The sequence below is a fragment of the Acanthochromis polyacanthus genome, chromosome 5 (assembly GCF_021347895.1).
Source record: "Acanthochromis polyacanthus isolate Apoly-LR-REF ecotype Palm Island chromosome 5, KAUST_Apoly_ChrSc, whole genome shotgun sequence".
Classification (NCBI taxonomy): Eukaryota; Metazoa; Chordata; class Actinopteri; family Pomacentridae; genus Acanthochromis; species Acanthochromis polyacanthus.
In genome coordinates this window covers 41,416,048-41,443,687 of record NC_067117.1, presented here as the reverse complement: position 1 = coordinate 41,443,687, position 27,640 = coordinate 41,416,048, and the positions used below count along the sequence as shown (strand labels likewise).

Below are 27,640 nucleotides of genomic sequence, written 5' to 3'. Positions count from 1 at the left end.
CCTGAAATTTGAACTGTGATTTTCATCATGTCATTAATTTCAATGCAACATTGGACAATTATATCAGATAATCTCTGATGATAGGTGAAATATAAAAAACACTTAGTCCCACTAATCAGCACACATTAAAAAGATTATAATGCAGAAGCCAACTAGTGATGTTTTCTGAACCAGGTGTAGTTGAATGTCACACTAATACAAAACTAAGCATGGAGATTACTTTATCATTTGAAATACATGGTTATAAGTAGGGCTGGACCTGAATATCTGAATGTTCAGTCGTTGTGGTGGTATCTGACTATTAAACATGAGATCTGAACACTCCGCCAAGCAGCTGCTTTACTGTCATGAAGCACTGGTATATCTCAGTCTTGTGGACTGCAGTGGCCTCTGGGGTCTGCATTACTTTTGATTGGCCAGTTGGCTGGCTGTATCACGCGGACCTACCAACTCTGACGTCACGCTTCACTTCACCTGTGTTTGTAAACAGAAGATGGAGATATCCATGCTACTGCTGTCGGACTCCGATGATGAACACCCTGAGGAGCATGATCAAAGTGCCAAGCGAGAGATGGAGCAGTGTTTAGTGGACTCCAGAGTCCAGTCTGGCCCCCTTGGATGGTGAAAACGAAACTGTGACTGCTATCCTAAACTGGCATTAGCAGACAAATACTGCCTGTGCGTTCCGGCCACTGTCACCCCATCGGAGCACATTTTTTTGAAGGCTGGCTGCACTGTGAACAAAACCAGGAGTTCACTCTTGCCCAAAAACGCATATATGCTCATCTTCCTGGCACACAACATGACGAGAGTGTAGGTAGGCTACTGACATGTCCGTTCATGTAAATACATGCTGTAATTAGTATTTAATTAGTATTTCATTTTGTTTAAAGTCCCTTTACTGTTGTAATAAATGAAGAAACAACAAGCCGAATATTCGGATATTCAACGTTAATTGAGCCCAAATATCCGGAGACCAGAAATCACTATTTGAACCAGCCCTGGTCATAAGTTATTTACATTTAACTTTCTAAACTGACTGAGCAGGTAGGAGAAGTTGCACAAAAAAAATAAAAGTACTGTAGTCTCATCCAAAAAGGACAGACGTATGCAGATTCAAAATGTTCTTCAAATAGAACTTAGAAATCAGTTTGGCTTTTATGTTAAATGTGGGCACATTTTTCATTTTCCAACCCCACCATTTCATTGGATGGCTTGAGATGGAATAACTAAGAGGTATGTTTTCAGCATCATTTGTCTAGCTGCAAGCGTAATTACACAAAAACTACAAAGCAGGCTGAATTTCATGAAAATAAGAGAGGTAGAGAACAAGAAGTTCAATTTTTGGTGTGACTCTGTATGAGCTTTAAAACAGTAACAAGGCCTTGGTGGAGCTCTGAGTCTTATGAGTGCATTTCTATCCACTTTAAATGATAGAGGGAAACAGTTAAACTGTACGTCATCACATGATGGTTAAACTGGGGCTGGGCATCCATATCCATATTTCTAGTTTGAGGAAGCCACATTTGGTGATTTTAATGAGGAACAGGAACATTTACAAGAAGATGCTAGTTTCTGCAAAGGACAGGAAATCAACTTAAATGTACACCACCGTTCAAAAGTTTGGGGTCACTCAGACAATTCCATGTTTTCCATGGAAACTCCCACTTCTATCCATGTGCTAACATAACTGCACAAGGGTTTTCTAACCATCAGTGAGCCTTTCAGCACCATTAGCTAACACAATGTAGCATTAGAACACAGGAGTGATGGTTGCTGGAAATGTTCCTCTGTACCCCTATGGAGATATTCCATTAAAAATCAGTCGTTTCCAGCTACAATAGTCATTTACCACATTAACTATGTCTACACTGGATTTATCATTCATTTAATGTTATTTTCATTGAAAAAAAAACTGCTTTTATTTAAAAAATAAGGACATTTCTAAGTGACTCCAAATAGTAGTGTATAATAGAAACATTTTGGAGAATTAAACCACACTAAAGCTAACTTAATGCAAACTCCAAAACTCTAGAATCAGACAATCTTCCATGATGTTCAAATGTCTGTCTGATATATAATTCACTCTAAGACACCAGATCACAGATTGAATGAAGTCCATTTTTAAATTAAGAGAGTCGCCAATGTGACTTCTATTCAGGTCTGAGAAAACCACTCAGAGTTCTAGATGTGCTGCTAAAACAGTCAGGAAATTAAATTTAAAAAAAAATACAGGGTTTGAATGATGGCAGGTCTTCAGTGGATATTTAACTATTAAACTATGACAGAACATGTGACTTGTGATGGGTTCATCAATAGTTGAGCCTGCATCCTGAGACTTTACCTTGTGTTAGACAACACTGTGGAGGGGGGGAGAGCAGGGAAGAAGTAAACCAGTAAGTCAAGAATAAAAATAGACAGGATGAAAAAATGTTAGAAAAGGAGGAAGGACAGAAAAGAGCAGGAGCCTGGTTGTTCTATGCCTGCTTCTCATGAATAATGTAGGTTAGAGCTTTCACATCACATGTTCTATGCAGCATTGTCACACAGCTGAAGTGCCCAAAGCTAAAGCCACAGTTTAAATGGTAAATATTAAGGTAAGGCAGCTAAATAAACATGATATTTTATTTATCATGGATTGAGAGCATGCTTTAATAGGTAAGGATTAAAACAACTTGTGTAAGAGAAAAGTGGCATCCTGCAATGGTAAAATGAAGCCTTAAATGCATATGAACCACAAACTGATGACCAGCCAACATGACTGTCCTGACTAACTACACATTAAGAAAACATCTGACAGCAAAATACGAAAATAGCAGAGTAGACGTATCTAAAATTAAACACAGTCAGTATGAAGCTGTCAACAAGCTGCCTCAACGTATTAAAGATCCAAAAAGAAATTAGCTTTTTATCCTCACATTTGCAAGTCTAATGGAACAATAAATCCCCCCGAGTGGGAATTGAGTTGTCAAGTGAAGCCTGTTAGATTTCGTCAAGCTGCCTCATACTACATGGTGCAGTAAAGTACAAAGTAATAGTGGTTTCTGGCGAATATTCGGATACCGCCGTAGCGAACGAATATTCGGGATATTCGGGTCCAGCCCTAGTACAAAGCTATGTGATGTTTTACTTCCACTGCCATCAGGTCTTGCTTCTGTGACAATAATCAGCATGTTACCACACCACATGTAGAGTCATGGAAAAAATGATTAGACCATCCTTGTTTTCTTCAATTTCTTGTTCATTTTAATGCCTGGTAACACTAAAGGTATATTACTTGAAGAATACAATGAACATGACAAAAAATGCAGCTGATTCCATCATACTTTATATCCTATTTGACATGCTTCAGTTTCATTGTATTCCAGGGTATATAAGAGGACATTTCAAGTCATCAGCAGCACTGCACATGTAAAGGTCTAGAATGGTTTCCTGCTGACATTCAAGTCGTAGCACAGCTCAGAAGTTGTCAGCTCTCACATAACGCCTAAAACTAAAGAATTATGTGAAGACACAAAGACAGCCATCTTGGTACTGCTGGAAATTGGTCTGAGTGAGAGACAGGTAGCCAAAAAACTGAAGATCTCCAAGACAGTCGTTCATTACACCAAGAAAAAACAAGCTGAGCATGGTTTTACCAAACTGCTAGCTGGTCAGGAAACATCTTTCTACCCACCAGATGACCATCACTCATCTGGTTCTGTGTCAGAAATCATCCTCAGACCTCCAGGGACCTTAAAAATGAGTCGGTACTGTTCAGAAATGTGACTTGTTTGGCAAGGACAGTTGGAAAGCAACTTGTTGAAGCTGGTCTGAAGTCACACAGGGCAGGAAGAAGCCCTTCATCAAGGAAAGGCAGAGGAAAGCCCGGTTAGTCTTTGCTGGGATCACAAGGATTGGACTGTTGATGATTGGGCTAAGGTTCTCTTCAGGGATAAATCCAGTTTACAGTTGATGTTCACTCCAGACAACTTACTGGTTAGGAGGAAGCCTGGAGAAGCTACAAACCAGACTGTCTGCCCCTACAGTAAAACATGGGGGTGGATCAGTGACCATCTGGGGTTGTTTCAGTCTGGGTGGAACAGATAGATAGATCGATAGATACTTTATTTATCCCCATAGGGAAATTGTTGTATCCGGCAGCTCATATAAAACACTACAAAAAAACACATAAAAACATTGTCACATGTGAAAACATAAAAAACATAAAAGGGGCAACCAACTTGAAGGCCAATGAACCAGGTCATGTACAGGACTACTCTTGAAAACAGCCTTCTTCCATCAGCTGGAAAACTCTTTCCTGCCTCCAATGACTGGATTTTCCAAAAAGACAAGGTCAGTTAAAGCCTGGATGGAGAAGCAGAACATTGGAACCATGCCTTGGCTGCTCAATCACCAGATCTAAATCCAACTGAAAACCTGTGGGAAACCATCAAACACTAAATGGAGAACCACAAACTCCAAAAACAAAGCAGATTAGTTAGAATTAGTGCAACAGGAATGGGCTGCTGTGATCAGAAGCTGGTAGAGAGCATGCCAAGATGCATGGCTGCAGTCATCAGAAACAATGGTTATGAATCAGTACTAACTCCTGAGTGGATCATGTCACTAAAACAGACAGAAAAGAAACATGGAATCCTAAAAGCTGTTTTTGGCAGAACAACACCATACACACGTGGACAAAATTGTTGGTACCCCTCAGTTAAAGAAGGAAAAACCCACAATTCTCACTGAAATCACTTGAAACTCACAAAAGTAACAATAAATAAAAATTTATTGAAAATTAAATAATCAAAAACAGCCATTACTTGTGAATTGTTGATTAACATAATTATTTAAAAAACAAACTAATGAAACAGGCCTGGACAAAAATGATGGTACCTCTATAAAAGATTGAAAACTATTTGACCAGAGTGACATGATTAACTCAGGTGTGTCATTTAATTGACATCACAGGTGTTTCCAAACTCATAATCAGTCAGTCTGCCTATTTAAAGGGAGACAAGTAGTCACCCTGCTGTTTGGTGAAAAGGTGTGTACCACACTGAACATGGACAACAGAAAGCGAAGGAGAGAATTGTCCCAGGACATCCGAAAAAAAATTATAGACAAACATCTTAAAGGTAAAGGCTATAAGACCATCTCTAAACAGCTTGAAGTTCCTGTGACAACAGTGGCTCATATTATTCAGAAGCTCAAGACCCACGGGACAGTAGCCAACCTCCCTGGACGTGGTCGCAAGAGGAAAATTGATGACAAATTGAAGAGACGGATCGTTGGAATTGTATCCAAAGAGCCCAGAGCAACCTCCAAAGAAATTAAAGGTGAACTCCAAGGCCAAGGTACATCAGTGTCAGATCGCACCATTCGTCGTTGTTTGAGCCAAAGTGGACTTCATGGGAGACGACCAAGGAGGACACCACTGCTGAAAAAAACTCCTAAAAAAGCCAGACTGGAATTTGCAAAAATGCATGTTGACAAGCCACAAAGCTTCTGGGAGAATGTCCTTTGGACAGATGAGACCAAACTGGAGCTTTTTGGTAAGGCACATCAACTCTATGTTCATAGACTCAAAAACCAAGCATACGAAGAAAAGAACACTGTCCCTACGGTGAAACATGGAGGAGGCTCAGTAATGTTTTGGGGCTGCTTTGCTGCATCTGGCACAGGGTGTCTTGAAAGTGTGCAAGGTACGATGAAATCTGAAGACTATCAAGGCATTCTGGAGAGAAATGTGCTCCCTAGTGTCAGAAAGCTTGGTCTCAGTCGCAGGTCATGGGTCTTCCAACAGGACAACGATCCAAAACACACAGCCAAAAACAGCCAAGAATGGCTGAGAGAAAAGCGCTGGACTATTCTAAAGTGGCCTTCTATGAGCCCAGATCTGAATCCCATTGAACATATGTGGAAGGAGCTGAAACATGCCATTTGGAGAAGACACCCATCAAACCTGAGACAACTGGAGCTGTTTGCTCATGAGGAGTGGGCCAAAATACCTGTTGACAGCTGCAGAACGCTCATTGACAAATACAGAAATCGTTTAATTGCACTGATTGCCTCAAAAGGTTGTGCAACAAAATATTAAGTTATGGGTACCATCATTTTTGTCCAGCCCTATTTCATTAGTTTGTTTTTTAAAATAATTATGTTAATCAACAATTCAAAAGTGATGGCTGATTTTGATTATTTAATTTTCAACAAATTTTTATTTATTGTTACTTTTGTGAGTTTCAAGTGATTTCAGTGAGAATTGTGGGTTTTTCCTTCTTTAACTGAGGGGTACCAACAATTTTGTCCACGTGTGTAGCTACTGATGGAAGAACTGAAGTGACTATAATTATTATCAAGAGAAACATGGAAAATGTCTGATATCAGCTCTGAAGTTAAACTCTTATGAGATATTTCTGTTGTTATCATTATATTTGTCCAATGAAATGTACCTTTAGTTGTACCAGACATTAAAATGAACAAGAAACTGAAGAAAACAAGGGTGGTCTAATCATTTTTTCCATGACTGTATATTGATAAAACAGGCGAAGCCCTTTTACTTAACCAAATGCCTCAAAAGCAATCGTACAGAAAAGAATAACAAAAACAAAGATAGACAATAGCACACTGAAATGAGGACTGCAATCAAAGAAAGAGAATCTTGGTCAACAGGATGAATATCTACGAGTTAACCAGATGATTGGTCGCAGGAAGGGAAAAAAGTTGTGAATGAACTCCACCTGCTATGGCTTTATTAGCCAAAATTATTAATAAATAAATATGCATAAAAAGATAGTTTTTGCTGCATATTAATCCTCTAAATCCCCTAGCATGACAGCCTTAAAACTATAAACTAAAATTATATCATTTACCAGAGCCAGAAACTGTTAAAACGTTGAGAGTATTGATATTTTCAATTTTCCAAAGGGGTGTAAACTCATCATGTGTGAAGGGCGGTTCAGTCTCATTAAACTATTACCAAAATAAAACCATCTGCAGCAGAGCCTCTAAAAATAAAAATTCGGTGCACCTCAGCACAACAAGGAAGCAATTAGAAAGTCAGCTGTGATCAACAGTTGTGTGACTGATCATGATTTGACATTAGAAGTACGCTATACTGCAAAAAAAAAAATACGAAGAGTTTAGTTGCAAAAACAGATAACTTCGTTTTTATAAATTTTCAAAAAACTTTTTTTAATTGTTTACTTGAGATAATATCAATCAAACTGAAGTTGAGTGGTTTTGACTCAGTAGAAAAATACATGAAAAAATAGGAAAAAAATGAATTATTAACATTGTTATTATCTCAAGTAAACAAAAAAATATGTTTTCTGAAAACTTATAAAAATGGAGCTGTTTTTGCACATAAACTCTTCACGTTCCTGACTCGTCTCTACTTCTTCATGGTCGTGTTGTTTCCGTGGAGGTGCAGGACGTTGGATTGCAGAGAAAAATGAGTGAGTGAAAACAAGCAAGACAGGAAATATTTTTATGTAGCTTTACAATGTTTGATGATACTATCATAATATGTTTGAGTTAATTTAAATTTTGTCCCATTCAATTCATGATATTAGAGCAGCTTTCAGCTGAGCCACGTTGTTCTCTGACTGGCATCACTTTGAGATGATTCTTTTACTAAAGGTAACATAAAATCTGACAGTACAGGTCACAGCAGCAGTGATATACCTTGAAGGTGATGCTGTGTATCTGTCTTTGTGCCAGTGTTTACAATATTAAAGATGCAGCGAAACAAGAGTGAAAATCCAGGTCAAGCGGTGGTTACCTGTCACTGTCTGTTAGTCTCACAGCTTCAGATGCACAATGGCTCAAATCTAAGTTTAAGCACATGTATGGAACACACAGACACACACAGACACAGACACACACACCACTGTAAAAAGCACACTTTGGTCACAACATGCTAGAACAGCCATTGTGGAATTTTACATAATTTAAGCACAATGTCTGCATTGCTAAGAACAATATCTGGATTTTTTCCCATTTCATGATCAAAAACATCAAGAAATCAGTGCCTAGTTGCTTTGGATGACATTTATTTAGGCTACTGACTATCAGCTGTGCTTGGCACAAAGACAGCTGTGTGATCTGGTAAGAGAAACCACCTCGTATTTAAAGGTCACATATTTAATATTTAATCCCGACAGCAGCCATTTGTCCTGCTTAAATGTCTCTGAGCATGACAAACAACCTCTGCTTTATCATTCACTGTGGTTTGATTTACACAAAGGCACTCAGGAAGGTGAGAACAACACAGTTTGTCAAACTGCACTTTTTAGCAGTTTTGAGAAACAAACAAAACCTATAGGAGCCACTAATTTAGAAAATAACGGAATATACTATTTTTATATCTTAAAGCTTTGAACTGAAATGACTATTTCAGAATCTTTTAACATTAGATGTGTTCAAAGGCCAATCAGCTGGACCTAAAGACATCATTTCAGCAGTATAGACACACACAGAGAGAACATCCACACAAACTGCACACAAACAGGTTGAAAACAGTCGTTTACAAATCTGACTCTGCATTGCTACAAAAAACACATCTGATGGTGACGCATTATGATCAAAACTGATGATGGTCATTGGTTTTTTAGACTTACTGACAGAGAGGCCCAGTGTGATGTAAACAGACTGAATGTGACGTGGATCCTGATTTGGGTCCACATTATTTACAAGACCAAAGCGACTTCACACCCTGATTATTGTAGCCAAAATAAACTGTGATTATCGCTCATCACTGCTGAGGTTATACTCTTTTACGGGTGGATTAAAGCTCGTGTCCGGAGTTTGAATCGCAGCGTCTCCCAAAACACTGGTGGTCCCTCCCTCCCTCTGATTTCGCCCCTTTATTTGTGCACGTGCGCAGTACATGAGAGAAGTGCCCGGAGTGCTGCAGCATCTTGCCTGTTTTGCTGTTTTCCACTCTTCTACATTTAGTACATTTAGTAAATAATAAAGGAATTACGTTAGAATGCTGTATTGAGTCTAACTTGTCCTAATACCAAAATAACATGAATCTGCTAGGACGAACGAGTAAAGTTTCAATATGTGATTACACTCGTGTATCCCTCTGGATGACGTTGTTTCAAAAACTTAGTGCATTTACGCGTGCATATGTGTTACTTTGTTTATTTATTTCTATCTGGAGTTCAGAATTGCATGACTTCTCTGACAAAGAGTATGTCCCAGACGCCCCAACATCTTCCTCCAGAGGTCGGGCATCTAAACGAAGCCGTCAGGCGGGCTATGGAGGCCGTGGTCGGGGAGCGACGCGAGCACCCCGAGCCAAAAAACGTCCTGCAGTCTCTTGGCCTGACAAGCCGTGGGATTGGTAACTTTTCTGGAAGTTGCTGAGCCCTGATGCTCTCTCCTCCACAAGCAAAACAAATGTGCGCGCGGTTGCGTAGTGTGTAGCTCGCCCACCTCTGCATGGACTTGCTTGCTGTGCGCGTAACCGTTGATTGACAGCATGACAAAGCTGAAGCTCGAACTTGATTGGTCGGCAGCGACCGGCGCTTTTTAGAATAACATGGGGGTCTATGAGAGGAAGGCGGAGCTCAGGAATAAATTTTCATATCACGTCATACTAACATTATATTATAGTATCGAACTAGACTAACACATTTGAGCTTTGTTAAACAATGATACATAAATTAAAAACAAACGGAAACTCCGGACACGAGCTTTAACCATAGCGGTGGAAAGTCGTACTTCTATTTCTTCACTGGGTCAGTCCGTCCGTCCTTGACTGACATGTGAAACAATCGATTTAGCTGTTGTGTGTTCCAAAGATAAAGCAATCGTTAGCTTTTTAAAAAAACAAATGAGGAGATAGAGGAGGCTGAGTGGTGCAGGCCAACTGAACCAGCGAAGAAGAAAACACGATACATTTAAATACAGCACTCTAGTAGGAATGCAAAAGAGATGAATATTAATCAATCATTCTTTTGACTTGCCCTAACTACATAAACGTGATGATCAACACTTAAAAACGTGCTCTTCTGATAGAAAAGTCTGCGTGCAGAAAACACACGTAGCTCCAGCCTGTTTAAACTCGACATCATGACCCTGTCACTCTTTTCCAGCTAATGTTTTGTCTCACACTAGTGTCTGTGAACAAAAAAGAGGGTGAGGAGTTGTGAGAAAGTTGGGCACACTGCTGCTACCAGGGAAAAAGTTACTCTGAAGCCCAGTACACGTTTATTACAGAAGTACATGATGAGCATCCTAACTGTGAGCATCTCTACGATGGCCCTAAGCTAAATTCAGACTAAATAAGAGCCACTGACAAATTGCGCATGTCATAATTCCGCGGTCGATTATTAATTTCAACATAGTAAAGTATAACATTGTCCAAACTCACCACTTCAAGATCTCCTTCAGCAGACAGCTTGCGGTTGTCGGCGTTGTTTTCTCCTCTTCCTCCTCCATCGTTGTGACTGTTGGCCTCCTTCTCTTTCTGCTCAAAATACTCCAGGAAGGACGGCTTGGCTGGCTGCATCGTCTCATCTCTCCCTGTCAAACACACAACCAGCAGCGTTTACTCCAGGACAGAAGATGACCAGCAGTCTTCACTAAAGTTGATAGTAAAGCACAAAAACACACAAACGAAAGACCTCTAGATGAGGAGAAGATATTCAGGGTTTAACAGCAGTGGTACATGCTGCAAAACCCAATGGCTGCTATAATGAGAGGAAAGACATTACTGTTTACATTATTTATTTCCGTTCACCAACTCCTCTGATTCATTTTCTCTTATTTAGAAGCTTGTAAAAGCAGTGGGTAATGCTGCATTCCTCAGTCACATCAGGATTAGCGACAGGAGAACAGGATTTTGCGATGACAGTAAGCAGAATAATTCACACTAATGCACTGAGTTCCCCTAGTTTCCCGTTGAATTTTTAATGTTTTACTTTTGTTTAACAGAAAAAGGGGTCTTCTGTTTGCACTTAATTTAAATCATTCACTGTTGATTTATTTAACCTGACGTCAAATTGTTTATTCCCTTTTTTAGTCATTGGTAAAATATTTAAATTGCTGTAGTGATTATAAAACATGAAGATGTTCAAGACGCTGGCAAACTTTAGTGTGCAGGCTTATGATGAAAGAATACAATTTGACCTCTTTTGTATCCACACAAGATAGTCTTAGCCTCTCGAATGAAGTCTTTTGCATCGTAAATTGTTAAGCAATGGAGGAGGGGAAGCAGTAGCAAACTGAATAATGCTATATTTTAGAATCAGTGTTTCAATAAAGACAGAACAAGAAAAGCACCGAGAGAGCGCAGTACTCCTCCAAGGCTGCTCAGTCTTTGGATGATTTCTGACAGACGAAATCTTTAATAAAAAAAACAACGTTGCGCTGAGCACAGCTGTGTGTTCTGCATGTGTACGTTATGTACAGATACCGAATCACGTGACCTAAATATGTAGCAGAATTGATGGGACTCAGAAACACCCCCACAGTTTAATCTGTTGTTCCTTGGATCATTTCTGATGGATAAGTCCTGATAAGTCCTCAGTGGTGGATTCATATCAGGATCACAATCAGCTGATGTAGTGTTCACTTGTTGTCATGGTTACAGTGACACCATGCCACTATCTGGAAATGATACAGAAATCTTTAACAAATCCATGGATCCAGACTATAAGCTGTATCACTGCCAAAATCTGATATGGTCCTTGCCATTTCTGACCTTCCCTGAAAATTTCATCCAAACCTGTTAGCCTGTTTGAAAGTAATGAGACAGACAGACGGACGGATGGACAGACAACTCCTCTGAGTTCCTTTGCGGAGTAACAACATGTGAAAACTGTCCTGCAACCACAAGATCTAGGTGCAAACATGCACACCAGCAAACATCTGCACTTTAAAATCCCTCAATCCCAGTTCCAGGTTATTATGCCCCGCCTCCACGAAGTGGAAAAGGGGGATATAGGTTTGGCCTCCGTCTGTCCGTGCGTCTGTCCGTCCCAGATGAAGGGGACAGCTTTTCTCGGAAACTATTACAGCTAGGATTACGAAATTTGGAGTGTAGCTTCACACCATGGACACCTTGATCAAGTTCGAAAATGAGACCTGTGCAGTAATATTTAACAGAGTTATGGCCCTTTATCACTATTTTGGATATAGACTCATAGACATCACATGTGGCGGGGGATATTGATGACCATGTCGTCTTGTTCATTCTAACTTCAGCAAACAAAAAAAAAGAAAAAGAGGAGTTCCCTTCAGTGGAGGGATCAGTGGAGCGCTGCATTATTAAAGCAGCAGTAAGCATGGCGCTGATCAATACCACTGAGTCACTTCCTCAGGTGCTTTCAACCATTTGCAGAGAAAAACAAGTATTTTCTAAAATAACTACTGCTAGTGAGACATTTACTAGTTATTGGTTCATTAATTGTCTGATCAATAATTAAAACGGTGCATTGTTTGATTAAATTCACAGAGAGGTTAAAACACAGGAGCTATACTTTGTTCATCAAGTCTCTGAGCAGGAATTCATTTTAATTCAAGTTAATAATCAACCATATTCATTCTAGATGCTGTGGAATTATTTTTGCAATACAAAACAATTCCAATCAGGAGCAAAAGCGACCAGCTCTGCTAAAAACACAGCTCATTTTAAGGAGTGTAATAGTGCAGTGGGAGATGCAGCTTCTAATTTTAAATGCAAAAATGACTGTAAAACATGAGTTAACTTCAGTCTAAACTATAGCAGAATAAATATACATAAAACTAGAACATCAAATCAACAAAAGGACTCCAAATCATTTTCATCTGGCCATTTGCAGGGATCACTTGAGGTAAACTGGAACTGGAACTATATCAGCCAAAATGTGATATGTAAAAGCCTCATGTGATGGCAGATGACATGTACATCATATTCATGGTGTACGTTAGTCATGAAACATTAAATAAGACCTCAGAGTCTCCATTCTGTTGGTTTGACAGAGATTCTGTTCCTCCCAGAGCAAACAATAATGGATTAATTCAGGAAGCCTGCTGATGTAGAGTTCTCTCTTTGTGAAGGCACCACTGGCGATGGTCTGACTGATGAGAAACTGGTGCTGCCAACCAGTCAACATGAGTTTACATTACTAAAATTCAGTGCTTGTTTCACCAGCATACAGGCAAATAAATCAAGGTATGATGGAAAACAAGTAGGCATGACCTCTTCTTGAATCACTTATTATTAAATACATTTTTGTCAATGCTTCTCAGCCGCAAATGGCAATAATTCCTCATAATTAATGCAACCTAGACACAAATAAGTGACCGTGATTGGATGGATGCACCAGCCCAGAAAATGATTACAACATTCACCAATCATGAGCCAAGTATGAATTTACAAGAAAATAAAAGAGTGTATTTAAAACGAACATAAAAATACAACCACCTGAAGAGTTCACAAAGATAATTTAAGATATTTAAGATAAACATGACATTTCATTAAAAAAATGATCCAACATAATTAAAAGAAGCTGCATGTGTGTTAATGAGTGGGATGTAATGAGATTAATGAGGTTCTCTGTGTGTGTGTGTGTGTGTGTGTGTGTGTGTGTGTGTGTGTGTGTGTGTGTGTGTAAGTGACAGAATGAATGTGATTGTATCTGTGTGTGCACTGAAAAAGCAACAGATCCACAGACAGTTAGTGTGTGGAGTTGAGGAGACAAAGCCTCGTCTGTAGCACCAGAAGAGCGGATCAATGAGGATATCATGAGTGCAGTTTGATTCATGGCTTTAATCGGCTGCTGTGGTGTTACAAGGCTAACATTCCCACTCCTGCAGAGTGTTCACTTACAGCCACTCTGATCGCTGTGATAACGGTTAATACTTCTGTTAACAATTCACATTCTCAGCTTTCTATCACGGTCCATCACGTTGACCCCTCCACTGTTCATTTGTAAGACATTATTCACAGACTCATAGCAACATGGCTCTGCTCTGAGACATTCAGTCCCATGTTTCTCCTGATGTCATAAGAAAGGGAAATTAGTGGTTGGTTTATGTGGGTACTCAAACATATTTATGGCCAAAGGTTCTATTACAGTACATGTTGTAACTGGGATGTCAGAGGGCTGACTTAGAGCTGCTGCCTGAACTTGGAATGACCAAAGACATGTTTGGACATTGGTCCAGGTGGCTGTGTGGCTTCTCCATTCCTCAGGTCTTACCGTTGCTGATGCAATGAGGACTTTTACTGATATTTAGGTCTGAAGGGATTGAGTTAGAAATAAGAATCCAGGAGCTGGAGCATTTCAGTATTTTGCATTTGTTGGCACTTAAACAGGGTCGATGTTTTCCAACACAAGTTTTGAAACTGTCAAAAGGTCAGTTTGTTTTCACACATTATACCACTTAGACCTCATTTCATTGGGTTACACAGCCCGGCCCACACATGGATGCATTTCTGAGTAACCCGGCAGCACAGATTCTATCCAAGATGCATACTGAGCTATCCTGTAAGCAGCTGCTGAGCCACAGCCGCTAATTCAATCAATCTCTGAGAGGTCCACCGGACAGGACTGTGAGATAACGTCCATAAAAATTAAATACCTGTAAAGAGCAGTGACAAACATCTTCTGCCACAAAAACTTCAACGCACCTTGAAACCCTCCCCAAAAACATTCGATGTTACAAACAATGGAGGTGGAGAGCCCAGTCCTAAACAAGCCCTCTGTGATTTTTAGAAAGATCTAACATATTGGACGGAACTGCAGAAAATTGCGTTTTGTTTTGCAGATTTTCTCAAAATCTGCTTCAGCTATGTGGTACATTTGAATGTGAACATAGCTGGAGTCATTTTGTTTCCGCAAAATGTACTAATTGTTAATATGCTAGCTGTAGAGCTGCACCGTTAGTTCATTAAAATGGCTGCAGTTCTTGGTAATGCATGGTTATAAAGATCTGTATATTAGTTTATACACTGAAAATATGCTAAAGTTGTCACGGTGTGTCCGCCTTCTAGTGGTCTAAATGCAGATTTAAACTCTCAAAAAACAATCAATAAAACAATCCATGTCTTTCCAAAACTTTGTCCTCGTCTTCTCTGCTTGGTAACGGTGATTAATGTCAACTGTCTAATGGGCTCATCTCACTTGTGGCTTTGTAGTTCGTTTTCATTTAAGCACAAAATCAATTTTAAGACCAGTGCTCCCCTCAGTAGAATTAATGACTGTATATTCTCTGCTCCGGCTGCCACTGGATTAAGCTGCCAAGAGCACAGACCTTGGAAAAGTCACTGATAAAGATAGTAGCCTCAGTTTCCCCAATATGGAGTTTTTTCAACATTATCAGATAACAGGAGGACAAACACATAAAAAACATGATCTAACTTCTCTTTGAATTCAGTTTGGTGTCCAGTGTTGTTTTATAACTTCAGCAATTATCTGACATGCCAAAGACTTTTGCCAACTGTGCTGCACGTTGCTATCAGCGGTGGCCTGCTGTGCTTTGTTGGTTGTCATGCCAACCCCATGTGGAGGCAAGCAAACGAGCGAGCAGTGTTTATTTATACTTGCTCATGTACACATCTTTATATTTTCTGTCACTGGTGCTGATAACTGGGATCATTAGTACACATCACATCTAGAAGAAAACAGGTTTAAGCTAGGAATGTCCATCCAGCTTTCAAAGAGAGAAGATCTATTTTTATGACCAGATTTATTCAACATCTTTACAGAGATAGGAAAGGTACCGTGTTTACTTCCTTTTTTCAGCCTGTCTGTCTGTTGTGTAACTCAATTTAAGAAGTGTTTGGGCAGTTTCAGCTGAAAAAGTTTTCTTGAATCCACACAAACACAGCATGAAAGCGTTAGACTTTGAGTATTTAAATGTGTTAACAAACCATGGGGGGGGTTTTCAAACATGATTCTTCACTTCAGTTTGAGAGAGAAAAAAATATCCCAAATTCAAAAGCAGTAGATCGCTTGAGCTGTTGGACCCAGCAAGGCAATGGTCCAAGTTGAATAATTTGGAATTTACATAAAACTTAATCATAGATACGATCTTTCCATACGACCTCTATGACAGTGAAACCAGGGCTTTGGAATGACTCTCATCACAGATTTGCATATATCAAAGAATTACATTATGAAGATGAATTAAACAAAACATTTTCTGGTCTTGCACCTCTGCAAGTAGGCTACTCTGTGTACACTAAGTGAATGAAACACTGACTGTTATTTCTTTGAAACACTAGGCACATATTTTCATACTGTAGGCCACCATCATGATTCTGATGCTGCCAGATTCCAGACAACCTCTCCTACCCAACAGTAAAAACATATATCGACTGTAACCATTTTGCGGTGAGACACAGGTTAAAAAAAAAGCAATTTCATAATATCAATCAATCAATCAACTTTATTTATAAAGCACTTTAAAAATGACACTGTCAACCAAAGTGCTGTCCATGTTAAAACAAAATAAATAAAAATATAAAGCATAAAAATACAACATAAAACACAGGTTGCACAATAAAAGCCAGCTCTAAGCTGAGCCATACGCCAAGTTAAAAAAGTGTGTTTTAAAAGAGATTTAAAAGTAGAGAGAGTCTGCCGATCTAATATGTAGTGGGAGCTCATTCCACAATCTAGGAGCAGCCACAGAAAAAGCACGATCTCCTCTCAACTTCTTTTTAGTCTTTGGCACCACCAGTAAAGCCTGATCTGCTGACCTCAGTGGCCGAGATGGGACGTGGGGAGCCAGCAGATCACACAAGTACAGGGGTGCCAGACCATGAAGACATTTAAAAACAAATAAAAGAAGTTTAAAATCAATACGAAGGTGCACGGGGAGCCAGTGGAGGGATTGCAGGATGGGAGTTATATGGACAAATTTTCGCGATCCTGTTAAAAGTCGAGCGGCAGCATTCTGAACCAACTGTAGTCTCGACAGTGAGGTTTTGCTGAGTCCTGAGTAAAGTGCGTTGTAATAATCTAAACGAGTGGAGATAAAAGCGTGAATCAAAATTTCAAAGTTGTGAGGTGATAAAAAAGGCTTAACTTTGGCAAGTTGCCTCATAATTTAATCAATTGTTCCTTGGATCATTTCTGATGGATAAGTCCAGATAAGTCCTCAGAGGTGGATTTGCAGTAGGGTCACAATCATGTGCAATCATGTAGTGTTCACTTGTTGTCATGGTTACAGTGCCGGTATTTCACAATGATACAGAAATCTTTAACAAATCCGTGGATCCAGACTATAAGCTGTATCACTGCCAAAATCTAATGAGGTGGTCTTTGTGTCATTTCTGACCTTACCAGAAAATTTTATCCAAATCCTTTCATCCGTGTTTGAGTAATGTTGCTGACAGACAGACAAACCAACGTCGATCATCACATAACTCTGCTACGTTACTTGGTGGAGTAACAACATGTGGAAACTGTCCTGCAACCACAAGATCTAGGTGCAAACATGCACACCAGCAAACATCTGCACTTTAAAATCCCTCAATCCCAGTTCCAAGTTATTCATTTTAACTTCAGCAAACAAAAAAAGGAAAAAGAGAAGTTTCCTTCAGTGGATTATTTCAACCAAATCTGTCAGTCCATCTATGAGTAATGTTGCTAACAGACAGACGCCAATCGACACTTAACTTTGCTGCACTTCTTGGCAGAGTAATAGTAGTATACTAAGGATGATCAAGATAACAGCTTAAAGGTAAAGCTAGTAAAATGACCCTAAAACAGCCGACAGCTCCTGGGGTTGAAGGATAACTTCAGTGTATTTCAACACGTACAACAACAAGAGTTTGGTCGTAGGATAGTAATGGCAAAACTCAGACATGTCAGCTAACTAGTTCCACCAGAAAACTTTCAGAGTGTCTCAGCTAATGAATGTAATTTTGGTTTTTCTCCTGGCAGTGTTAATATTGGTAATTGTGACAGAATGCTGCAGCCCTGAAACCAGACTGAACATAAACCAAAAGTTAAGCAACATACAGGTTTAACACACTTTCAACTGAGAATAAAGACCAAACCATGGTGGACTCTAGAGGACGTACTTCTGATCCTGCAAGTTCCCACAGCAAAATGAAACTTTAATAAATAAACAGCTGTGAGAGATGAGAATCCACACAGAGCTCTTCCATCTTTTTTAACGAGGCTTCTTACAAAGAGGCTTTTAGAAAACACATTACAGTGTTTGTTTTTTGGGGGCATTGTCTGCCTTTATTAGATATGACAGTGTGAGAGAGACAGCAAACATGGGTAGAAAAGTAGGGGAATAATATGCAGTAAATGGCCATGAGCTGGGTTCGGACCCATGACCGCTGCTTCAGGGACTACAGAGTCTGTCTGTGGGTCACCTGTTAGCCCGCTGAGCTTTCTGGGAGCCCTATGGTATTTATTTTGTTCCATGTGCTGTTTGTACTTAACCTTGCCAGCAAGTTGATTTCTCGCGATATTTGTGAGTTCACAAATCTCTCAAGAAAGCATCTTGCTCTGCTCCCGCATTCACTTTTCGTACAGCACCAAGTTGGCACGGGCCAATCACGCAGCAGTATTCGTGTGTGGGGCGGGATATTCGGGTGTGAAGACGACACCAAGCGCCAGTAGATCAAAACAAACATGGCAACGGAGGACAACGATCGTGTAGATGCTGCTATTAAGTCAGTTTTAGCTGAATCTCCTATCGCTTCTTTGAAGGAAGAACAACGAGAGGCGCTTTGCGCATTTCTGGATGGTAAAGATGTTTGTGCTTTTTTACCAACGTGTTTTGGTAAGAGTTTAATCTACCAATTGGCTCCGCTCGTTGTGAAGATCCCGCGATTGGCTAAAAACAAACCTGTCAGAGGCGGGACATACTGTTGCATTGTCCAATCGGTGCCTCTTTCCTCCGAACGGATTTACATGGAGCGGTCCCAGATTGATATTGTGGAGTACTATCAAGTACTACACAATTATTAATCTGGCTATTGCCAGGTTAGTTTGTACTTTGAAGTTGCTAAATAAATGTAAAGTACAGAAATGGCTAAACAAAGTATTTTTCACAGAGCAAAGCGTTAAAGCTGTGGACGAGAAAAATCCACTTAAATAATAATTCTGTCAACATAATGATGCTGTCTCCATGAATCTCAAACAACAAAGAGAAAGTTTGAATTGCCTTCACTTCACAGTGCCAGCTACCCTTCAGATTGTGTTTGTGTCAATCTTAAATGCATCTACCTGTTTTGGGGATTTTATCTCTTTTAGTGACTTTCTCTTACATTTTGAAATAAAATCCTAAAATACATCACAAGCTTTGTTCCAATAAATCCGGACTTCCTACAAGGGTATTGAGCAGCCAACTAGTGGGGGAAGTAGCCAGCTAGGAGTGTCCAAGGGCAGAAAAGGCTCAACTTGGTAGCTTCTAGCACATTTCAATGACAATACTCCAGTGAAGAGTGAACACTGAAAAGGAGAACTAGGCTTCATGTGCTAACACAGTCTGTAAATAGCAATTCTGACATAATTTTTCAACATTAGCACAAATTGGCAGATCCCTAAAAAGGTCCCAAGTTTTACATCAGACATGTGGGCACAAAAACGCCACTTTAAAGCCAAATGTCTGTCTAAATATACTCTAACTGCTGTACATACCTTAATATGAGAATGTGTAATCTCAGGCTACAACTACTCTTTTTATTTCATTAATATTAATATGACTGATGATCCAACAAGTGGAACTATTTTTAAAAACATGGCTGAAATGACTGTGCAATTGTAAAATGAGTTTATAAGTTCACCGACAGACTGCTTCAACTCCACTGTTGGGCAGAAAAATGCACAAAAACATCAAAAGAGTAGCTATATTATGAAAAATGATCCAATTTTCAGGCAGATTCTGAGTGTAATATCCTATTTTTAACATGAATGAGTTGGAGAAGGAGTGCAGAAGACAATGAGAGGCTTCTGATATGGATTCCAGTGAGCAACGGTTAGTGGCTAATCAGTGTAAATTAAAAGGCTTTTTATTTTTCAGTACCATTAGGAAGGATCAATATCTGATTTAATGTCTTATCTGGATCCTCGGGGTCCCTTCAGCATCAGATCACTGGCATTAGTCTGAGACACACACACTGAACAAGGAGCTCAGGCACAAGAAGATACACACTGACACAAACACACAACTGAAGGATATCAGGGTTCTAATGCAATTATGAACTCTAAATGTTCCTGCGTTAATGCAGTTTAAACTGCTGGCAGAGGAGATCCATAGTAACTCAATAGGAGGACATCAGACAGGAGACACCGTGTGTGTGTGTTTGTATTTATGAGATTTACAAGCTGCGATCGTGACACGGTAAATCACTCAAATGACTGTTTGTGCATGCGCTCATATCTACGGTAGGTCTAATGCAGGGCTGTTACATCAGTGGTGTAAATCAAGTGTGTGACGTTAGTGTACATGGTGTCCATCGCTCTGTTCAGCCTCTTATCTTAAATGTGTATATTTAAACTGCCATCATTAATCAGAGAAAATGTCAAGTCTTGTTTCTCTGTAGACAGCTCATTACACGGTGGCTCCAGATTACTGCAGGATGACAAATTACCCTGGTGAGCACCAAATGCTGCTAATTTCTGTCAGTGGCAGTAAATGTAACCGAGCTTCGCTGACCCAAACATGAATCTCATTAGATGTAGGGCAGGAGCTGTGATGCTATGACATAAAGTGGGGGATCAGTTATTAATGGCTTTGATGCAAAGTCAGTATTTTAAACCAATCCACAGCTCTGAATAGTTTTTTTCTAAAGTGCTTTAATTCAATGGAAGGTTTTTCTTCAGTATCATAACTGTTGCATCATGACATCGGCCATTTTTACAGCTTTAGAGGTTTGTGCCTGAAGCAGAGTTCTGTTTATAACTTTTCAAAGAATCAAAGTTTTGAACGTGTGAGATTTTGGGATTCCAATTTTAATTGTAATTTTCTCCGTTAACGATCAAATGATCAATTGTTGAACTCAACAAAATACAGTGGTACTGTTATTCCATATGCTGATAAAACCATTTTCAACCACAGACACGAGACGTTCACAAAAAAAAAAAAAAAAATTAGTCTGGAAACAGGAATTTAAAATAGATGAGGCAAACATCTGGTTACTTTAGTTGTACATGGACCTAAAGTTACTTAAAGCAGAGAGCTGCTACTGCAGAGTTCATCAACAGTGAGCAGTTACGGCTAGATTATACGGGCAGCTACAGACACCCATGGTCATGTAGTAGTTGTTGTACTAATATCTAGTCTGCTTGTAGTCTGCTAGGAGAACACCACTGCTATATAATCAGATCAGTCTGAACATTATGACCACCCGTCTAATATTGTGTTGGTCCTCTATGCTGCTAAAACTCCTCTGCCCCAGTGGTTCATGTCCTGTGGCACCGGGATGGTTGCAGTGAATTCTGTGGGTCCAATGAGTTGCAGGGTGGGACCTACTTAGATCAGACTTATCCTGGACCATCCCTCAGATGCTCAATAAGATCTGGATCTGGGGAGTGTGTCAAACATCCACATGAATGTCAGGACTCAAGGTTTCCCAGCAGAACATTGCATTAGAACAAGCTGATGGATGTTGTTCTCTTCACCTGTCAGTGGTCAGAATGTTGTGGCTGACTGGTGGGCTTCATACATGTAGCATAGTCGCCACATGGACAAAAATTCTGGGATGAAGGCGGATATCTACAGAGAACTCTGAGTGGAGTTTCGTCGACTGGAGGGATGATGTAATTTACATCTTGTGAAGCCTTCATAATCTTGGAATTGCAATTAATCAATTTCCAATTAATCATCAGTTTTAGAAAATGACAGGAGCTGCATAGTCAAGTCAGTACAGTGTACAAGTTTTTAAAGAGCCAAGACTAAAGACAGCAAGTAAGTAATTTAAAAAAAACTACTTCAAATGATCCCACAACAAAAAGGTGGTTTGTACACTACGTGAAGTTAGAATGGCGTCCCACAGCAGAATACACGAGCACCTGAGAAAACTCACTGGTGTTACTCTGGACGATGCTCCAGCAGAAAAGCTGTGTGCTGTCTATCTGCCAGCAAGCATAAAGGGAGCTTTAATACCTTTTGTCCCTGCAGCTGGTAAATACACTCACAAAACTCTAAAATAAAAAAACTTAAATCAAATGGTTGAAATGACTATTGGCAGAAAAATGATTTCTTTAGCAGCAGCCCTGACATATAAACCTACATAGTGTCTTTGTTTTCATCAGGAAATACTGTGGTGGTGTTCAGACACTCAGGGTTGTGCACTACAGGAATCACACAGAGCAAAAGCAAACGTACACACATTCACTATGCTCTGGTGTCTCACTGGGGTTGATTCTTTGTGCAGAAAAACAAACATATAAAACACACTCACAGACTGGCTGCACCAATGAAAGTCCAGTTCTTATTGAGATTCCCTTCAAAAGCACCCAATGCTTCCAACCCCCACACTGCAAACAGACTCCAAGAGACTGAAGCAGCATCAGCAGAGCTCTCAGTCAGGCGACCATCAGCACAAGTTCAGGTATTCATTACAACGTTCTGATGCTGCATGCTCTGTTTGGTCTGCGTTTCTTTTTACTCTCTGGCAAATAAAATCTCAATAAAATTAAGTGAACAGTGAAAGTGGTTAGCACAGAGGGTGTCCCAAAAAATGTATACACACTTTAAATAATTGTAAACTCTGTGTTTATTATAATTTTCAACATGTAAAATAATGTACAGACATCATTCTATTCTTTTGTCACCGCCTGTTCTCACACTGATGTCTGTTCTGGTCCAGACACTGCCGACAACGTGAAGCGATGGAACAGCACACACCATGAAACAGTTCCTTGGTATCTGCGTACATTCACGTTCAATGGCTGCTCTCAGTTCAGTGACTGTTACAGGTCTCATTGGCAGACTTTGTCTTTTAGGTATCCTCATAAAAAGAAGTCTAGTGGAGTGAGGTTAGTTAGTTATCAGCTGCTAAAAGGTGTATACATGTTTTTGGGACACCCTGCACATACCAGTGTGTGTGTCCCTGGTTCATGTCACTGCAGGTCACCTTTTTAATTGCCCCCTGGGGACAAATAAACTTTCTGAATCTGTCACTATCTAAAAAAGAAAAACTGCCCAAAAAATCTTCTTAAATATTTCTTAATAAGGTGAAGCTAACGGTTAAATGTGTAACTAAAACCAGGCACAACTGCCGTTTCTATGACAGCAGGGCTGTCAAACATGCGGCCCACGGGCCAAAACCGGCCCTCAAAGTGTAGAAATTACAGAGCAGACATTAACTGCAGACTATGAATTAGTAAAACTATACATTTAAAATAATTTCTAGACCATGACAAGTCGTTTTGATCAGAAAGTTAAATACTAGATAGTTTATTGTTCTTTTGTGTCTCATTTTGTAATATTTTGTCTTTCTTTATCTGACCTTTGTCATTTGTCATTTTGTGTTTCCTTTGGGTCTTGCTTGTGTTTTTTGTCTTACTTTTGCCATTTTGTGTATCATTTGTGTCATTTTGTTTGGGTCATTTTTAGTTTCATTTTTGTCACCTGTCCATTTTGTGTCCCTTTTTTTGTTTCGTTTCATGTTGTCTCATTTTTTGTCATTTTGTCTCATTTTTCTAATATTTTGTTTTGTTTTTGTTGTTTTGATCATAAAGTAAAATACTACATCATTCAGTTCCAAATGACTAAATGTTGTGCTCCTTTGAAACGTGTAATGTGTAAACAATAAACTGAGGCATATCATTGATTTTTCTTTAAACATTCATAATAGTTAATTAGTAAAAGATAACTGCTTAAATGTAAACTTTCTTGCACTAAAACAAAGGAAACATCTGGAGTTGGGGTTATTTATGGGTTATTATGCTGTGGTTTTACTGGTCTGGTCCACTAGAGATCAAACTGGGCTGAATGTGGTCCTGAACTAAAATGAGTCTGACACCCTGTATTAGAGTATTTGCCTTAACAAACAGAAAAAAAGATTCAACTTTCAGATTTAACTACACGTGCTGGATGGTGAAACATTCCTGAGATGACAGGTGGTTTAAACCCCGTTGCTAGCTGTGAGGCTCATAAATGTACGAACTTACAGGATGAGGAGTCAAACGCTGTCTCTGAGAACCAAGAAAAACTCACAATAGCACTGAGGTGAATCTTACTACTGAAAAGGCCTCTGAAGGAAATGCATTCAGAAAAAGAGTTTTTCCCAAGCATACAGGAAGAAAAAAAACTAGCTGATAAAACAGAAAGGCAGCAGAGCTTTGGGTTCATGACCTTTACATCTCCAAACAGTTACAGCTTTTTAAAGTTATTTTACTATTAAAAACTGGAATGTATATATAAAAAAACACATTTGGAAGTCATTAACCACTGTTGCAGAAAGATCAGTTGAGTCACTACGTGTGAGAACACTAAGCAGTGTCCAACACACAACACAGATTGTTGAATTCACAGGTCAGTGACGGTCACACTACGCCCCCTAGTGAACAGCAGAGGTTTTAGTGGTGCTCTATTCCTACTTTTTGTTTTCTGATGTTTTTACTGTATTCATTAATCAGGTAAATGTATTTTAAATGTGCTAAAGAAATAAAGTGCATAGTTATTATTATTAATGAAACTCTGCAGCAGCTACACAGAGAGATGGACCAGGCTACATCACATTACATACGATCAAGCCACAAATTCTTTTTGACAAAAGCCTGATAACATTTCATTTCCAGGATTGGGTTATTAAGAGTTTGCACTGTTATATTACTGGAACTTTTAATGAAGAACTCCCCTGTCCATGTTTAGGTTTTATTAGTACATTGTTCAGTAACATGTTTATTACGGCTAGAGAAACTCAAAGCAGCACATTGATGCGTGGTGTAAACTAAAGTGAATACAAATTAAAGGTGAAACAACATGTTTCATTTTTCTGACCTTGGGTTTACAGTGACTTTCAAAGAGTAACTTTGTTTTCAATTAGTGCCAGCATGTTCCTCATCAGCTAGTTCCTCTTACATGATTTGGAGTAAACTGGGAGCCAATTGTTTCTCATCAGACATGACAGTTTCGTGTAACAACTGATGCTCATATTAATCTAACTCATTTAGAGTTAGACCAACATCATCCAAACTGTCATCGTTACCACTACCATTACTAGTACATTCAGTGTGGGAGTTACGGATGGCTGATGAGGTCAACAAACTCAGGAGGTACTGCACACTTAAATAGGTTTGGAGCTGTAAGTTGAATGATAAAGTTGTAAAAACAAATCTAAAACTAAAAAGCAACAGCAAAGGAATGGGCTAATGAAGTAAATAAATGCACATTAGAACCGCAGCGAGGTCTGGAAAAAAGATTTTTGGAGAAATCTACTAACCAAAATGGTTGGTACCGTTTTAAAGGCAACCGATTTGATTTAGTTTTTCTGTTGCTATTATTATGAATTAAGCTAAGTGATGAATAAAAAACACTGAAGACACTCTCACTTTACTTTCAGTGCCAAAACATTGATTTAATTCTCTTTGTTGGACAGCCATAATGGATCACCTCTATACTGGGGTGTGGTGTGAGGAACTTACTTTTCATGGTACCAGCTTCCTCCTCATCCTCATCGTCAGAGTTGATGACCATGGTGCCTAGCTGTGACTGCATGGTTCCCGTGTCCTCATGCTCGATCATAGTCCGTGCTGTGCCACCAAGTGAACTTGCTAATGAACCGGCTGCCCGAATGGTTCCTGAATCACCTGTTCCCGCCCGCACCATCGTGCCCTGGTCGACCTCGTCGTCATCCTGAAGCAAACAGGCAGACAGTGAAGCACTGAAGTGTATCTGCAGATCCACTCACTTCCTTTCTACATGTTTGACTAGGCTTGTGGGTGTACTGCAGAGGTTGATGTTATTCTGATGACACTGATCACTATTCTATCAAAATCACATGTTCAAACAAAATCTTGTCGAGTCTCAACTTTGGTGCTTCAACACTTTGAGCCATTTCCTCCAATGTTTAAAGCTCGTGTCCGGAGTTTGAATCGCAGCATCTCCCAAAACACGGTTGGTCCCTCCCTCTGATTTCGCCCCTTTATTTGTGCACGTGCGCAGTACATGAGAGAAGTGCCCGGAGTGCTGCAGTATCTTGCCTGTTTTGCTGTTTTCCACTCTTCTACATTTAGTACATTTAGTAAATAATAAAGGAATTACGTTAGAATGCTGTATTGAGTCTAACTTGTCCTAATACCAAAATAACATGAATCTGCTAGGACGAACGAGTAAAGTTTCAATATGTGATTACACTCGTGTATCCCTCTGGATGACGTTGTTTATCAAACTTAGTGCATTTACGCGTGTATATGTGCTACATTGTTTATTTATTTCTATCTAGAGTTCAGAATTGCATGACTCCTCTGACGAAGAGTATGTCCCAGACGCCCCAACATCTTCCTCCAGAGGTCGGGCATCTAAACGAAGCCGTCAGGCGGGCTATGGAGGCCGTGGTCGGGGAGCGACGCGAGCACCCCGAGCCAAAAAACGTCCTGCAGTCTCTTGGCCTGACAAGCCGTGGGATTGGTAACTTTTCTGGAAGTTGCTGATCCCTGATGCTCTCTCCTCCACAAGCAAAACAAATGTGCGCGCGGTTGCGTAGTGCGTAGCTCGCCCACCTCTGCATGGGCTTGCTTGCTGTGTGCGTAACCGTTGATTGACAGAATGACAAAGCTGAAGCTCGAACTTGATTGGTCGGCAGCGACCGGCGCTTTTTGGAATAACATGGGGGTCTATGAGAGGAAGGCGGAGCTCAGGAATACATTTTCATACTAACATTATATTATAGTATCGAACTAGACTAACACATTTAAGCTTTGTTAAACAATGATACATAAATTGAAAACAAACGGAAACTCCGGACACGAGCTTTAAAGTCTTACTGAGTTGTCGTCATCTTCAGCATCCTGCTCTCTCTGTTCGGCCTCTTCTTGTCTCTTCAGTTTAATCTCCATGGCGTCTGTAATCAGGGCTCTGAGGATGGAACTGGGCTTGGCTGACTTAATAAAAGGATGCTGGAGGGGAGAAAGACAAAATTTTAAAAAAAAATAAGGAAGACAACAGTGATTAGATATTTTTCTTTTTCCTTCCGAGCAGAAACACGAACAACAGGAGAGGAAGATGCATTTTAATGGCTCTGAACTGCAGCAAGAGTTGCTGATTATGGTGAAAAAATGCATCTAAACGATACAATAGTTAATGTAGTAAGTGACTTTGTACATCCATCTGTCCGTCTGTCTAAAAGAAAAAGGCTGTAACCGTGCAAAATACTCACTTGATATTTATAGCTACAGCTGGACTTTAAAATAAATTCTTACACACAATGAAGGCTTTGGATTTGATACCCCATTTCTTATTTTGCAGTTACACAAAGTAGAGAGGATCCACTGAAGTCCTTTCATTAAAAAGTACTAATACCAGACCGTACAAATACTCCACTGCAACTTAAAAGCCCTGCTTTGAAAAGTAATAGTTGCATTTTACAGTTATATGCATAGTTGCTTGGATTTTTAACTATTTTGCATTGAACTGCAAGCGATTATTTTTCACTTTCATTGCTCATCTTCAGTCGGCTGCTCTTTGTGTAATTTCCTTTGTTAACTGAAATGATTAGGTTTGATTTTATGGAACA

At 39.6% G+C, this 27,640-nt stretch overlaps 1 protein-coding gene across 1 annotated transcript in view; it reads right to left on the bottom strand.

The window, feature by feature from the left end:
- LOC110969598 (serine/threonine-protein kinase 4-like) overlaps positions 1-27,640 on the bottom strand; it is a 47,442-nt gene that overhangs the window by 6,829 nt on the left and 12,973 nt on the right. The window contains exons 8-10 of the mRNA XM_022219715.2: positions 26,892-27,023; positions 25,551-25,761; positions 10,373-10,524 (exon numbers count right to left, since the gene is read on the bottom strand). Coding sequence (XP_022075407.1) covers positions 10,373-10,524; positions 25,551-25,761; positions 26,892-27,023 — 495 coding nt within the window. The remainder of the gene's footprint in view (positions 1-10,372; positions 10,525-25,550; positions 25,762-26,891; positions 27,024-27,640) is intronic.